The 15,761-nt window shown below is 39.2% G+C and overlaps 1 protein-coding gene across 4 annotated transcripts in view; it reads left to right on the top strand.

Annotated features, from left to right (window-relative positions):
* LOC132404824 (zinc finger SWIM domain-containing protein 6) overlaps positions 1-15,761 on the top strand; it is a 178,487-nt gene that overhangs the window by 156,304 nt on the left and 6,422 nt on the right. For all 4 annotated transcript variants that reach the window (XM_059989336.1, XM_059989338.1, XM_059989339.1 and 1 more), the window contains exons 11-13: positions 5,994-6,151; positions 7,234-7,397; positions 12,650-12,731. In XM_059989336.1, the coding sequence (XP_059845319.1) occupies positions 5,994-6,151; positions 7,234-7,397; positions 12,650-12,731 (404 nt within the window). The remainder of the gene's footprint in view (positions 1-5,993; positions 6,152-7,233; positions 7,398-12,649; positions 12,732-15,761) is intronic.

The raw sequence follows: 15,761 nt of genomic DNA, 5'->3' as shown, positions 1-15,761 counted from the left end.
GTAATCGACAAATTGGTAAAAAGAAATTAGCACCATTGCTTAACCCCGCAGTTTTGCCTACAGTCAAAAAGATAAAGTTTCTAGAAAGTAGTTTCAAAGGGTCTAAGCACCACATTATCATTTATAAGCAAGGTGAAATTAATTTGACACAATAATTTCACCTTGTGTATAAAGGATGAAACTACATTCAACTGTGCACAGATGAAAAATCCTCAGCAGGTCAGAGGAGGGAGTTCTGCATCTAAATTCCAGAAACAAGGAAGAAAATTTGTATTGTGCATTTGTTTAGGAAAAGAATTGTTTGAATCTAAAAAGTAGTAGTGGTTGATGAAAAATATGCTGCTAACCAGAATCAAAACAGGGTTGCTGCATTTTTGTTCTGTTGCGAGTGATAGTACCCTCCCACCCTTCTGACAATGGTCATTGAAGGTTATAATTCGAGGTTACAAGTAGATTGTGGGTGGAATTAAACAAATTTTAGGCTCTGTGGTCTCAAATGTTCCACCATTCTGTTGGGGAATTTTTTTCAGACCACACTTGATGCTGGCCAGGCCTGGGTATGATCATCAACAAGCAGTTCATTAGGGACAAACCCAGAGTTCAAATCTGGTTGTGATGTTTTATTTTTATTTTTATTTTTTGTAAAGGCTGCTGGGGCAGATTTTTGGATTGATACACCTCTGCAATGGGGACCCAATGCTGGGAACCTCCAACCAGCTCTCTCTGCATATACTTGAACTATTTTTTTGGCTAGATCAACTAATCCTGAGATTTCTTTCTCAACCTTTCTGGATGTGTGTCTGAAATGCATAGAACTGCATAGGAGGTATTTAAGTTTAAAGCTACTAATTGAAGGAAAAGAAATGTTTAAAAAAATGAAGTTCCTCAAGCAAGAGCAACATTTTCTAATTATGGTAGAAAACCTTATTAACAAGCAGTATTTAGTCTTTTGCAACAAATAGATGGGACAGTTTTGCTTTTAATTTGTTCAAGAGGAGTTAAAGTAACGTTGAACAATAATGGTTCACTTTAGTAGGTGAGTTGGAATATCAGCACAAAAATTTGGGATGGAGGACTGAGGGTAGTCATTTGAGTCGATGCCTTTCAAAAATACAACTATTTAGGTTTCAAGTACTTACCAACTTTCAGTCCATGCTTGTACAATTTGGTTCTTCATCCAAGTATCATTAAATATAATAACGGTATCTGCATCGACCATTCTCTAGGAATTGTGTTCCAGTGCTTTTTGGAGTAAAATGATTTCCTCCTTTCTCTTCTAATACTTTTACCAATTTAAAATCCCTTGGTGATCTCCCTGCTGAGAGAATTAAATCCTTTCAGTTCACTTCGTAGGCCTTCCAGAATTTAATATACTTCAAATTACATCCCCACTCAGTTCAAATAACTGCAGCCTAGTTGGTCTCAAGCACGGCAATAAATCTCCAGCCATGGCATTGGCATTGTGAATCTCCTCCACACCCTCTAGTCGGTGTGGTGACCTGAATTGTCATATACATCACTCTAAGCTTGACCAGTCTTGTGTTGTAAACAGCTCTAGCATGGCTTCCCTGCTCTTGTATTATAGATCTTAGCTGGTAAAACAGATCCTGCATGCTTTGTAACCGCTTTGTGTAACTCAGAGGTGCAGTCCAAGATCCATGCTATCCTCCAAATATTTTGTTATCTTACCATTTACCTTTGTCAGTTTTCCCTTAAATGCATTATATCAAACTTCTCCGGATTAATCCCATTTGATCATATGCCTGGAATTTTCTTAGTACCGTCTACTCAGTATCATGAGCCCATTCATTCATTCATGCCTGAGTTACTTGTGTACATCTTGAAACCAAGGAACCTTGTACAGAGCTTTGTTGATTTGCACCACACAGCTCCATAGTCACTGAAGCCAATTTTTTTGAGCCAGTTTATCTCACTTGCCACTTTCTCTTGGCTTCTACAGTTTTTTTCTTTTCTTGATTGATCCATCATTTGGAGCTGCTTCAGGTAGCTTACTAACATCTAGATGTGTTGCCCTCAAAAACTTATCTATTGTTATTCTTTAACAAGTTCATGCTAATTGTCCTTGATTAAGTGTGTGCTGTAAGTTTAGGCTTGTGTTGATCCTGTATATTTTTCTATTACTTTGCGGACACTATAGATATTCATGATCATCCTTTATCATTTTTGACAACAAGTACCGTATAAATTCTCTTCCAGCCTTCCAATAGTCCCTGTATTAGCAAAAGGCTTTGGAAAATATGATACCTGCAGTACTTCCTCCATTCCTTCAAGAGCCTAGAATCTTGTATTTCGAGACCTGGTGATTTATCCACTTTGAAAGGTGCTGGATCCACTTAACACAATGGCTCTCACTCTCTTGCTGTCACAGTACCTCAAGCTGGATATTTTGTGTTCTTCTTCCTTTTAATGACAATATCCATTGCATTACACCACTGCTTGGAAAGCAGACCAGAACTATCCATATAAGCACCTGGGGTTTCTACACACATTCCTTTGTTGTAGAATCTCCTCATTCTTTTTATAGATTTTGAAATTTGTTTTTCCTTGTTATTTCTTCATGTATTCTCTTTGCCTGCCTTTTGTTTTAAATTTCAGCAGACTATCATTGTTTATTCTCCTTGGTTTGTGCAATATTAGATTTGAGATTTTTTTTGTTGTCATAAGCTTCCCTTTCTGCCTTGTATCCAATCTACCCCATATGTACCTTGAAATCCATGGAGGTACAGATTTGAGTTGCCTCTTTCCTCACAACCTCTTGTTTCCTTGATTGTGTCTCCTAGTATTGACGCTAACCTTCAAGTAGTTGTTTTCAATACCATTTTACAAAATAATAATTTAGCCTGGTAATCATGTTCTCAAACTTTGTTGCCTGGTGTATCTTTGTCCTTTTCTGTTAACTGTACCAAATTCTACTGAGTTATGATCACTGCCTTCAAAATATCTCTAATTTCTATCCTCTTCACCTGCCTGTTCTGTAAATCTGAAGAGTACTCTTTACACTTCTTTTGGGTTTGCTCAGTATTGATAACTTTTTTAAGTTCCTTTGGAAGTATTATAAGAATTCTGCATTTTCTATACATTTTACTCCTCGTGTTATGAGGATAATTAACAAACACAACCTTGTGCTGAGTTCTTGCACTTCTCAAATTTGTCTAGATAATTACTTTTTTTTTACCTCCTAGTATCCATTTGTAATTCTGTTATACAACAATGTAATTGTCCCTTATTTTGTACTTCATTTCAGCCAATTTGGCTTTTTTAGTCTTTCTGGCATATCATTTCTCCTGACTGCTGTAATTGCTTCCTTCACCACGATTGCTAAATGTCCTTTTTTTTGTTAAATTCGTTGTATTTCATCTAAGACCCCCAATAAGCAGGAATATTGAGCTGTGCTGCCTGACTAAAAGCCAGGTTTCATTAATGACCACAATATCACACTCCTTAACCCTAAGGACAAGTCACTTTGTGGAAAATGTTGACCCTGCAATGTGATTTGCAGCTTGAGCTAATTATTAGGTTTAATGGTTGCCTGAAGATCCATCAACCCCGGAGGAATTGACTATTAATTTTATTCTACACCATGCAAGACTGACTCTGGAATGGAATACATTTTCTGACCTCTAACTCTTGCAAGATCAGTGCTCTAGTGATTTTAAAGGCGTCTTTGACTGTATCATTTTATGCTATCTTGCATGTTAATCCATTTCCCCTGAGATCTTGAGATGAGACTTTGAGGGTCAGTCACATGGGTGTTGTTAATGGCAGGAACAGTCGAGCTGCAAGTTCTGTTTTCATTGAAAGTGAAGCATGAGTGCCCTACTTTATGGAGGTCAGTTCCACGAGGAAGCAGGAGTTCCGTTCTACCAAAGGACATTATCATTTCAGAGCAGCAGTTTTAAGGTTGCTGTCAGTAATTTTACTGCAAAGTCTGTAAACTGCGGAACTGATACAACCACAGTGGATGAGGTGAAAAAAGCAACTTCGAAGCAAATTATTCAGATAAGATGAGAATGGCACTGGGTGAAACCAGACCTGAGCCATCACTCAGAGTTTGAGTTGGTTCCCATCACTGACTCACGTTTTTCTGTAATAAATTTGTCTCTCAGGTTAGTAGCAAGAGCAAAGGTGTGTGTGCATCTGTGGTCCAGTATCCTGAATATATGAAAGTACAAACAAAATCAAAAAATCTTGTTCTGTAAGAGTATATGCTTCTAAAAATTCAAATTTGTAATATTTCTAGTTTTGAGCTAAAAATGTTTGTGTTGTGGCCTATTCACATTTTAGGACTAAGTTTTGACAACTTAGGGTATACAAGAAATATCAACCAAGGTGCAGAGAAATCTAGTTCTTTCTGATAAATATGTGAGCATTGCTGTTCATGAGAACTTCCAGGGTCCTCTACATCACAAAGTATTCTGCAGCCCAGCTTCTTCCAAAATTATTCATGAGGGTTTTGTGGAAACAGATGAAAATCTATGCTGCTTTCATTCCCATTTCCTTCCATTTGTTTACACAGCCTTTCCTCCCTGGCTGCATAAATGCCACATCCAGGCAGCAGGTTAACAGTTACAGTGCATGGAAATGGGCAATCTCAACCTACCATGTCCACATTTAGCAGTGGGGTGACACATCAAAATTAATCCCATCTCCTATCACTTGGCCCATGGCCTTCTATCCTAAGGGATTTACATGCTTGTCTAGACAAATTGTAAATGCTGTCAGTGACTCTTGCTTCCTAGGTTAGGGAAATCTAAAACTAGAGGGTGCAGGTTTGAAGTGAGAGGGGAATGATGCACTGTGTAATGATCTGACCTATATGAACAGTACATAAGACTAGCTCTTCACTGTACCTCAGAATGTATCACAATAATGTTCCAATTTAAAGATGATCTGAAAGAGAGGAAAGTTTTTCACACAAAGGGTGGTGGATGTCTAGATTGACAAGCCAGAGAAAGTGGTAGAATTACAATGCTTTTTTAAAAAAAAAACATTTGGACAGGTGCATGAATAGGAAACGTTTAGAATATGGGACTAATTCGGGAAGGCACCTCGATCAACATAAATGAATCAGGCCAAAGGACCTGTTTTGGAGCTGCATAACTCTGACTCCACACTCCCAAAATGAATCACTTCACATTTATCTGGCTAAAACTCCATCTGCCATTTCTCAGTCCATTTCAACACATATCAATATTATCGAATAGCCCAAGGCTTCTCTCCACAATGTCAACAACTCCTATCTACATGTCATCTGTAAGTGAACAGATCATGTCTCCTACCTCCAAATCAAAATTATTCACATATATTACAAACATAAAGGGTCGTAGCACAGACTGCTGTGATACACCACCAGTCACTAGCATTCAAATTACAAAGACAATCGTTAACCATCACACACTCTCTCTCCTGTTAATAAACCAATTTTGGATCTTTAATTAATTGACTCAAATTGATGTATTCATCATATTTTTATTATCAATAATTTTGTGCTTAAAACTGTTTTTAAGCATTTTTCCATAGTAAATCAATTTAGAGAATTAGTGGCTTTTATATATGTAGACATACAGAAATTGCACTACATTATCAGAATTGTTTGAAAGTAAATTAATAACAGTAATCTATTTAGGATCAGTTTAGTGATAACTTGCATTTGTGTAGTGCCTTTCAAGTTGTAATGTTTTTTCAAGTGGCCTAAAAAGAAAATCAAAAGGCAAAACTGGACATGAGATATTAACTCCCATAGCTTGATCAGAGGTAAGTGTTAAAGGAATATTTTTAATGGAGAAGAGTGTCAGTAAAGGTTTACGGAGGAGATTCTGAAGTTAATATTTCTTAGTTTAATGTATGTTCCATTTGAGTCTCATATCTCGTCTTTGGAGCAAAGGAAGTTGCAATTTTCAGTTGTTAATTATGGATTAAATCATGCCTAAAAGTAACTACAGTTCAAAGATTCTTTTATTGATACCTTACAGGCTGCCTGTACTGGAATCAACAGCACCAACAGGAGATGTATCTCGTCCACACCACATAGCGTCTGTTGTTCCCAACCGCTACCCACGTTGGTTCACCCTCAGTCACATCGAGTCTCAGCAGTGTGAGCTAGCTTCCACGATGTTAACAGCTGCTAAAGGTAAAAGAGATTGATTTTAAGTTACTGCTGAAGTCAAATAAGAACAATGTGCTTGGAAGTATATTAGGAAATGCTTTTTCATTTGCAGTTTTAACTATTTAATTAATGTTTCCCTTAAGTTGATCTGGTTCCTTTCTCGGATTAATGTATCTTGCGACATGGCATAATTCTGAAATTTTTCATACGTTTATTTAATCCATTGGAGATCCTTGCATCAATTGGTGAGAAAGGGATCTTTTTTTTTTATTTCTTATTTTTTCCACACGTAGGGTTTTCATTTATGAGTTGCTATACGTTGTCAGTCATTTGGCAAAAAAGCATTAGGCACTGAAGTACTCTCAAATTATGTACTAGTTTGTGCTAAGCTCAGAATATATTCTCATTAGCTCCACCAAGTAAGAATAGGAATTTATTGTAGTGGAGACAATATATTGAATGTTTAATGTTTTTTCTATACTTTGCTCCCTTGAAAGATTCAAAACTGGATTTGTTTTCAGGGTTCATGAAACTGATCTATTTTAATCAAGATTAGGATGCCAATTGAAATTTGACTTGCTTTTGAATGATAATTAAACATTTCCATTGGGCCTGTCATTGTCTCACAAACTGCCCTCAGATCACTATTTCCTCCAATTCTGATTTCCTTCATTTCCATCACTGGTCACTGTGTGGTTTGTTATCAACCCGCTTAGTTATCATTGCTCCTACACTTAGAGTATTCTACTGGGTTTTGTACTGTGTGAAATAAGGAGTCATTAGTCCAGGAACAAGTGGGAGAAAGCTGATAGGTTTGGTCTGGGTTTGATAGTCCCTTACTCTTTTAGTTTGAGTGTCGGAGATTGTAACCAGTAATTCCCACTTCTCTGAAAGTGGCTCTGCCTCAGAATAGGCAGTGAATCATACTGCCATAGCTTTCAATCAAAGGATCAAGGTTTGGGTGTGGAAACTTTTTTTAAAATGCTAAGTAAAGATCCATGGAACACTGGTTTTTACAAAAAAAAAATTAAAAGTGAAAATGATATGTCTTATTATTTTGAATACCACTGTCACACAAAACTGCATTTTTTTTCATGTAATTACAGGGGATGTTATGAGGCTAGAAACAGTGTTAGAATCTATTCAGAAGAACATTCACTCCTCATCACATATCTTCAAGCTTGCCCAGGATGCATTTAAAATAGCAACTCCTATGGATAGTTTGCCTGATATTACTCTTCTCAAAGTGTCTCTGGAACTGGGTCTTCAGGTAAGTACCGTGGAGTAAAATTGGCCATCATGCAAAAATCTCTACTCATATTTACAAAATGACACAATATTTTGTCCTTTCCCTGAGATGCTTCATATTATGGCAATCATTAATTATCTAGGTTACATCAATATGCCACATCTTTTGAAAAAATGTCAATTCTGACTTATTAAGTAAGTTTGTAGCAAGTAGGATTATGCAGGTACCATATTTTGTCTATCTGCCCACCAGTAGCAATAATCTGCCATTATCAATGTCAACTCAGTTGTCACTGTACTCAGTTGTGAATTTGGAGAACTAACCATAGAACAGTACAGGCCCTTCAGGCCTCCATGTTGTGCTGACCCAAATAATCCTTTTATTAAAAAAAAAGTACTAAACCTACACTGCCCCATAACTCTCTATTTTTCTTTCATCCATGTGCCTGTCCAAGAGACTCTTAAATACCCCTAATGTTTTAGCCTCCACCACCATCCCTGGCAAGTCATTCCAGGCACTCACAACCCTCTGTGTTTTATAAAAAAAAACTTACCCCTGATGTCTCCCCTAAACTTCTCTCCCTTAATTTTGTACATATACCCTCTGGTGTTTGCTATTGGTGCCCTAGGAAACAGGTACTGACTATCCACCCTATCTATGCCTCTCATAATCTTGTAGACCTCTATCAAGTCCCCTCTCATTCTTCTACACTCCAAAGAGAAAAGTCCCAGCTCTGCTAACCTTGCTTCATATGACTTGTTCTCCAAACCAAGCAACATCCTGGTAAATCTCCTCTGCACTCTCTCCATAGCTTCCACATCCTTCCTATAATCAGGTAACCAGAATTGAACACAATGCTCTAAGTGCGGTCTCACCAGAGATTTGTAGAGTTGCAACATGACCTCTCTACTCTTGAACTCAATCCCCCTGTTAATGAAGCCTAGCATCCCATAGGCCTTCTTAACTACACACAGCAGGACAGTCTCTCATTTCTCAGGCAAAGTGTTCAATCACTCCAGTTCTGCTGCTTCTGTTTCTCCTTTGTTGCCCATGCTCAGTTGTCTTCACAGTAACTTGGTTTATCTGCATATCCATTTTCCATTCAGTTAGTTTCAACTCTGAAGATTTTTCCTGCTCCCATGTTAGTTTTTTTCAAGTCTAAAAACCTGGGGGATTCCTAGTGGTTGAACAAGCATAAAATCCAACGAATTATGACTTAGTGAAACTTGTTTACTTGCTCGTCTGGTAATTTGGTTATACCCTCTCCCAGAAAATAACTTTGAATGCTTTGGGAACACTTTGTCCAGAATGTGCTGTAGCACAGGAAGTTGGATAGAAACTACTGCTTCTTGCTATTCTCTACTGCTCACTTGCCATCCTCTTGTTTTCCTTTCCGGATGAAAGTCCTTCAGCCCAATTAGTTTATGCAGGCCATGGTGCCCACCCAGCTAGCCCTAATTCCCTACATCCAGACTGCATCTCTCTAAAGTCTTGTTCCTTTATATATCTATCCAAGTGCTTCTTAAATGATACCATTGTACCTACCTCAACCATTTCCAGCTTGTTCCATATATTTACCACTCTGTGAAAGTTGTCATTAAGTTCCTTTTGAAATCTATTCCTCTTACCCTAAAACTATGCCCTTTAGTTTCGGACTCCCCTTACCCTGGGGGAAAAGACTGTTATCATCCACCTTATCTATGCTTCTCATAATTCTAAGCATTTCTATAAGGTTACCCAGTCTTTCTCTTATGCTCCAAAGAGCATTTGATGGATCTGGGCCTGTATTTGCTGGAATTCAGAAGAATGAGGGGTGACCTATTGCATGGTGAAAGGCCTTGACAGAATGGATGTGGAGAGGATGTTTCCTAAGGAGGGAGAGCCTAAGGCCAGAGGACACAGCCTGAGAATAGAGGGGCGTCATTTTAGAACAGATGAGGAGGAATTTCTTTAGCCAGAGAGTGGTGAATCTATGGAATTCTTTGCCACAGGCAGCCAAGTCTTCATGTATATTTAAGACAGAGGCTGATAGATTCTTGATTGGTCAGGTCATGAAGGGATATATGGAGAAGGCAGGAGTTTGAGGCTGAGAGGACAATTGGATCAGCCATGATGAAATGGCAGAGCAGACTTGATGGGCCAAATATCCTAATTCTGCTCCTATAACGTATGATCTAATAAAAACCTAGCATGGCCAATCCTTCTCTGTAACTCAAGTCCCTCTAGTAAGGGTGGCATCTTCAAATCTTTTATTTTAACACTCTTTCCAGTTTTACCATGACTTTCATATAATAGGGTGACCAAAACGATATATGGTATTCCGAGTGTGGCTCCACTGCATCATAATGTCCCAACTTCTATACTCAGTGCTCTGACTGATGAAGGACAACGTGCTCAACCCCTTCTTCACCACCATCTGCTTGTGATGCTGCTTTCAGCAAGCTATGCACTTGTTCTCATAGCTCCTCTGTTCCATTACGTTCTCTAGTGCCCTACCAGTCACAGTACAAGTCCTACACTGGTTTGACTTTCCACAATCATTCATCTCACACAAAACTATTGAAATCCATTTATCATTCCTCAATCCACTTCATTAAGACGCCCCTTTAATCTACAGTTACGTCCTTCACAATCAGCACTACCTAATTTTGTGTCATCTATATACTTACTGATCAAACCACAAAAGTTTCTGCAGATGCTGGAAATCCAGGGCAAAATGCTGGAGGAACTTAGCAGGACAGGCAGCATCTATGAAACTGATGGTGGCCGAAGAGTCTGTTCCTGTGCTGCGTAGTTCTATGTTCTTGCCCAACTAGCTGTTCTTGGATTCCATGGGGCCTAGTCTTCCAGATCAGCCTAGCGTGCAGGATGGTGATGTTGGCCTTGCTGAAGTCCATAAAGACAATATCCACTGCCCTCCCCTCATCTTCCTTTTTGGTTACTACTTTAGCAGCTCTTACAAAGTTTTCCAAGTATGACTTGCCACATACGAGGCTATGCTGATTTGTCCTATTCTGACTCTGTCAATCCAAGTTTTGCCCTTCAAAATTCCCTCCAGTAATTTCCCCTCTACTGAGCCTAGTTCCCTGGCTTGTCCTTGACCTTTAAACAGACAAATAAAATTAACCACTTTCCAGGTGTCTGAAATTTCAGCAGTGGTCAACAGTGAGGCAAATATCTTCACAAGTGCTGCCACAATTTCCTTTTGGACTCGGCCCAGTCCCTGGGGATTTTTCCACCGTAATGTTCTATAAGGCCCTTCACTAGTAATAGGAAAGCTCTTCAAAACACCTACACTTGTTTCCCTTCTCTCTTGATCAACCACGAGTTTATCCTGAATAACCACCAAGGAGAAATATTTATTTAATTATTCCACCCATCTGTTGATCCTAGCCACCCTCTTAATATTGCAATAGAATCTCTTACGATTTTTTTTTCCTTAACCTTACCCGCCTGATCCTTTGCATACCTGTCTTTGCCTTCTAGATTCCCCTTTAAGGATATTACTCTTATTGTAATCAATAGATTTCTATGATACGACAACCTAAACCAAATATATGCTTCCTTCTTTCCCTTGACCAGAATCTCAATGTCTCTCATCAGCCAAGGTTCCCTAAACTAGCCAGATTTACTATTCACCCAGGAACATGCTACTCCTGGACACTTGCTATTGCACTCTCATAGCCCCCAGTTGCTATTCATTCCTTTTAAACAGGCTCACCCAATCAGCCTCTGCTGGATCATTTCTAATTCCTCTCGAATTATCCCTGTTCCTTTTGCGGACCCCAACCGATTGATCTGTCCTGTCCTTTTCCATCACTGTCGTAAAGCTAATGGAGTCACAGTCATGAGAGCCAAAGTGTTCCCTGATTGCCACTTCAGTTACCTGCCCTGCCTTGTTCACTACGAGAAGGTCTACTATTGCACCCTCCTGTGTAGGGCCCATTATATGTCTCGAGAAACTTTCCTGGAAATATTTCACAAATTCCACCCCATCCAATCCCTTAACACCTTGAGCAGCCCAGACAATACTGGGAAAATTAAAATATTCCATTAATACAAACCTATTACCCTTACAATTATGAGCAATTGTGCTGCACATGTGCTCAAATTCCTGCAGATGGTGGTGGGGAGCAGGAGGAGGGGTTCTATAAATCAGCTCCAATGGAGCAGCCCTCCCCTAGTTTCTATATTCTACCCATATAGGCTCACTGGACAATCCTCCAGAAACAATCTCCAAGTACTGCTGTTATATCCTCCTTCATCAAACAAAGCTAACCTCTCTGCTTGTTTACTTTTATCTCTGTCACCACCCATCGCACTTGTATCCTACTTGCAGTTTCAAATTCTTTGTGGCTCTTTTTTATCCTATTTCCATTCACTTCTTTGGTTTTTCATGCATCTTTTCAGAACCATGCAAAGCACAAAAAGAACATTCTTTACTGGCAGACACCCCCGTCCTCTAGAATTTCAGCCCAAAATTGTAACCTCCTCTCAGTCTGTTTTTAGGAGAATACTATTGGATATAATATGCTCTACCTTTTAAATCCGCTATTCCTATTTGTAAACAGGGACTGTTCATTCAGAAAAGGGCTGTGGTGCATCTTCCAAACAGAGTAGAGGTCCAAGACTTGCGGGCTATGGCTAGTAAGTTGTGGGGTTGCTGTCTTAGTGCTAGAAGCCTGATGATGCCCGTGGGCTGCCCCCAGCATATCCTCGGACTACGCTATCATAGTCTCAAACAACGTGCATTTGAATGTACGTGTGACAAATCAAGCTAAATTTTAATCTTTATTCCTCGTTACGATTGTGCCAAAATGAATTGGAAGCACTTGGGTACCTCAAGTCTGCATGTTAACCAGCTCTGTTGATGAACACAAGCTCCTTGGTGATTTTTGTTTTAAGATCTTAAGATGCAGGAGCAGAGTTAGCCCATTTGGCCCATCAAGTCTGCTCCACCATTTCCTCATGCCTGGTCCACTTTTCCTCTCCTTCCCTGACCAATCTATAAACCTCTGCCTTAAATATACAGAAAGACCTGGCCTCCACAGCTGCCTGTGGCAAAGAATTCCACAGTTTCACCACTTCCTGGTTAATGAAGTTCCTTCCCATCAAGCAGCTCATCCTCATGCCCTTCAATGAAATGCAGAGTTTTTGAGGTTCTAAAGGAAATGCTCAGTCTCTTCTCTTTCTTGTTACTTTTTTTAAAAATTTTATTTTCTAGATTAGCAATATTTGGGGAGGACGATGTCTGAACTTTCTTTCTTTTGCAGGTTATGCGAATGACATTATCAACATTAAACTGGCGCCGTCGTGAGATGGTGCGATGGTTGGTAACGTGCGCTACAGAAGTAGGTGAGTTGAATGTTAGAATTCACTTTGTGAGCATGTGTGGTCAAAGATAATTTCTACAGAATGGGAATCTTCAATTCAGTTCATGTGAAAGATGAGGCCAAAACTTAAGCAAGAGGTGCAGGAAATATGAAATTAAAGGACAGAAAATGCTGCAGAGTTCTGTCAACATCTGAGGGGAAAAAAGGGTTCAATCTTAAGTATTTAATAAATCCTCATGTTTGCTGTTTCTAATGGATATGATAGCCATTAATTTCCCTTGGGATTATCCCAATCAAGCACTGTAATTTCAGTAGATCTATCAAAACTCGAGAGAAAGGGATGGGAATTGTTCAGCTCCTTATTACTGACATTGAGTATATATAAAATTATAGTTTTGAAATTGGTTACTTACATTCTCTAAGTCCCTTCCAGCTAAATAGTACTATGTTGCTTAATGAAGAAACCTGTGAAGATAAAGAATTTCAGGATGTATATTGTATACATTTCTCTGACATTAAATGAGCCTATTGAAACCTATTGCTTTTAAAACTATTTGAACTGCCCTTGTTTGGAATTGTACTCTTCCTAATTGAAGTTAGATCCATTTTAATTGTCCAAAATACATTGTTGTCTTTGACACTTGGCAGGGTCTTAAAAAGGATGCATGGTTGCATATTTCTAATTACTTTTATGTAAAGAGCAATATTGCTTACTTAATAAAATATAAGATCTCTGAAGATCCTAGCTAAGTGTAAAGTGCTAACTTGAGAGTTTGTGTACATTTCTGTTCTGTCAATTTAACTGGCCTATGAACCTATGAAATGCCGTTGGTGGGAGTGAATGGTGGAAAAGCTCTTCTGTTGTATCAGTGGGTGCTATGTCAAATAACTGGAGAGTTTCAATCCATTTCCAAATGCTGAAATAACCACATTTTTGCTACTTGAGATGGTAACTTCCTTGATTGAAACCTTAGATCAAGTTCATTGTACAGACTTCTGCACTGAGTAACTTGATTTAAGAGTATACAATCTTTACTGGACTAACCTCTTCACTTGTAACCTGCATGCCTTCCTGTTTTAATTTTCATTCAAAGTTGAAAGTAAATTTATTATCAAAGTACATATGTCACATATACAACCCTGAAATTCATTTTCCTGCAGTCATATTCAATAAATCCAATAATTATAATCAATGAAAGGCCACACCAGCTGGACGTTCAACCAGTGTGCAAAAGACAGCAAACTGTACATACAAAAAGAGAAAAATTGTAGTAGTAAATAGATGAGCAGTAAGTATAAAGGAGAGTCACCAGAAGTGAGTCCATAGGCTGTAGGAACAGTTCAGCGATGGGGCAAGTGAAGCCGAATGAAGTTATCCCCTCTGGTTGAGGGGCAGTAATTACCTGGTGGTATGAGTCGTGAGGCTCCAGCACCCTCCTCCTGAGGCCAGCAGTGAGAAAATAGCATATCCTGGGTGTTGGGGTCTCTGGTGAAGGATACTGCATTCCGACAACTCCCTGTGTAGATGTGCTCAGTGGTGGTGTGGGTTTTACTCATGATGGACTGGGCCATATCCACTACTTTTCGAAGGATTTTCTGTTCCATACCAGGCCAGTCAATATACTCTTCACTACACCGCTATAGAAGTTTGTCAAAGTTTTAGATGTCATGCTGAATCTTTGTAATCTCCTAAGGAAGCAGAGGCACTGCCGTGCTTTTTTTGTAATTGCACTTGCATGCTGGGCGCAGGACAGGTCCTTGAAAATAATAACACTGAAATATTTAAAGTTGCTGACCCTCTCCGCCTCTGATCCTCCGATGAGGACTGGCTCATGGACCTCTGGTGTCCTACTCCTGAAGTCTGTAATCAGCTCCTTGCTCTTGCTGACATTGTGTAAAGAGGTTGTTGTTGAGTCACCACGCATCCTCCAGTATCCCTATTCATCAAACTTAATACCTTATTTGTGATCCCATATTCACCCTATCATCAGACAAGTCCTTCCGCACTCTGCAGAACTCTTTTTTTAAAACCAATAAAAACACAAAATGCTGGCAGAACTCAGCAGGCCAGACAGCATCTATGGGAGGAGGTAGTGACGACGTTTCGGGCCGAAACCCTTCCTCAGGACCCTCCTGATGAAGGGTTTCGGCCCGAAACGTCATCACTACCTCCTCCCATAGATGCTGTCTGGCCTGCTGAGTTCTGCCAGCATTTTGTGTTTTTATTTATTTCCAGCATCTGCAGATTCACTCGTGTCTTTTTTAAAACCTCTGTTTAGCTTTCCTCTTCCTGCTTCAAATGCCTTTCCAGAGTCCATCTCTTTGTAGCTTTGTGTACAACACCTACACAGAATCTCTGTGATCTTGATAAAGCATCTCCAACAATTTACTGTGTTTAAATGTGCCTTAACTTCTGAACTTTCAACCATTTCATGGGACACCTTTTGCTGAACTGACCCCAATTCTGTTCCTATTAGTTGCATTGCATAAATGAATCAGGGTAATTTTTAAATTCAGTATCCGCACACGTTCTACCTCTTCTCTAACTCCCGCACCCCATGCCACTTCAATTGTTTTACGTGAGGTCAGTACTTCACATTAAAGCCAATTACTGCTCATTTATTACATTTTCTAGAATAAGACTTTGTAATATATTGTTACTGTGCACCTAATTTAATTTGATGACTCTGAAGATTGATTGCATGCGTTTATTTATCTTGCTTACAAGTGATATGGAAACTAAGCATGACTTAAACCATAACATCAGAGCAGAACTGGGCAATATGGCTCATTGAATCTGCCTTGCCATTCCATCATGGCTGATTTATTATCCCTCTCAACCCCATTCTCCTGCCGCCTTCTTGTAACTTTTGATGCCTTATTAAGAACCTTTCAGCCTTTGCTTTAAATATACCCAAGATTGGCTTCCACAGCCATCTGTGGCAATGAATTCCACAAATTCACCATCTTCTGGCTGAAGAAATTCCTCCTCATCTCTGTTCTAAAGAGACATCCTTCTAATCCGAGGCTGTTCCCTCTGGTCCTAGACGGT

This window comes from Hypanus sabinus, chromosome 14, assembly GCF_030144855.1.
Source record: "Hypanus sabinus isolate sHypSab1 chromosome 14, sHypSab1.hap1, whole genome shotgun sequence".
Classification (NCBI taxonomy): domain Eukaryota; kingdom Metazoa; phylum Chordata; class Chondrichthyes; order Myliobatiformes; family Dasyatidae; genus Hypanus; species Hypanus sabinus.
Note: the sequence above shows the minus strand (reverse complement) of the source record. Positions and strands in the feature narration are given on the sequence as shown.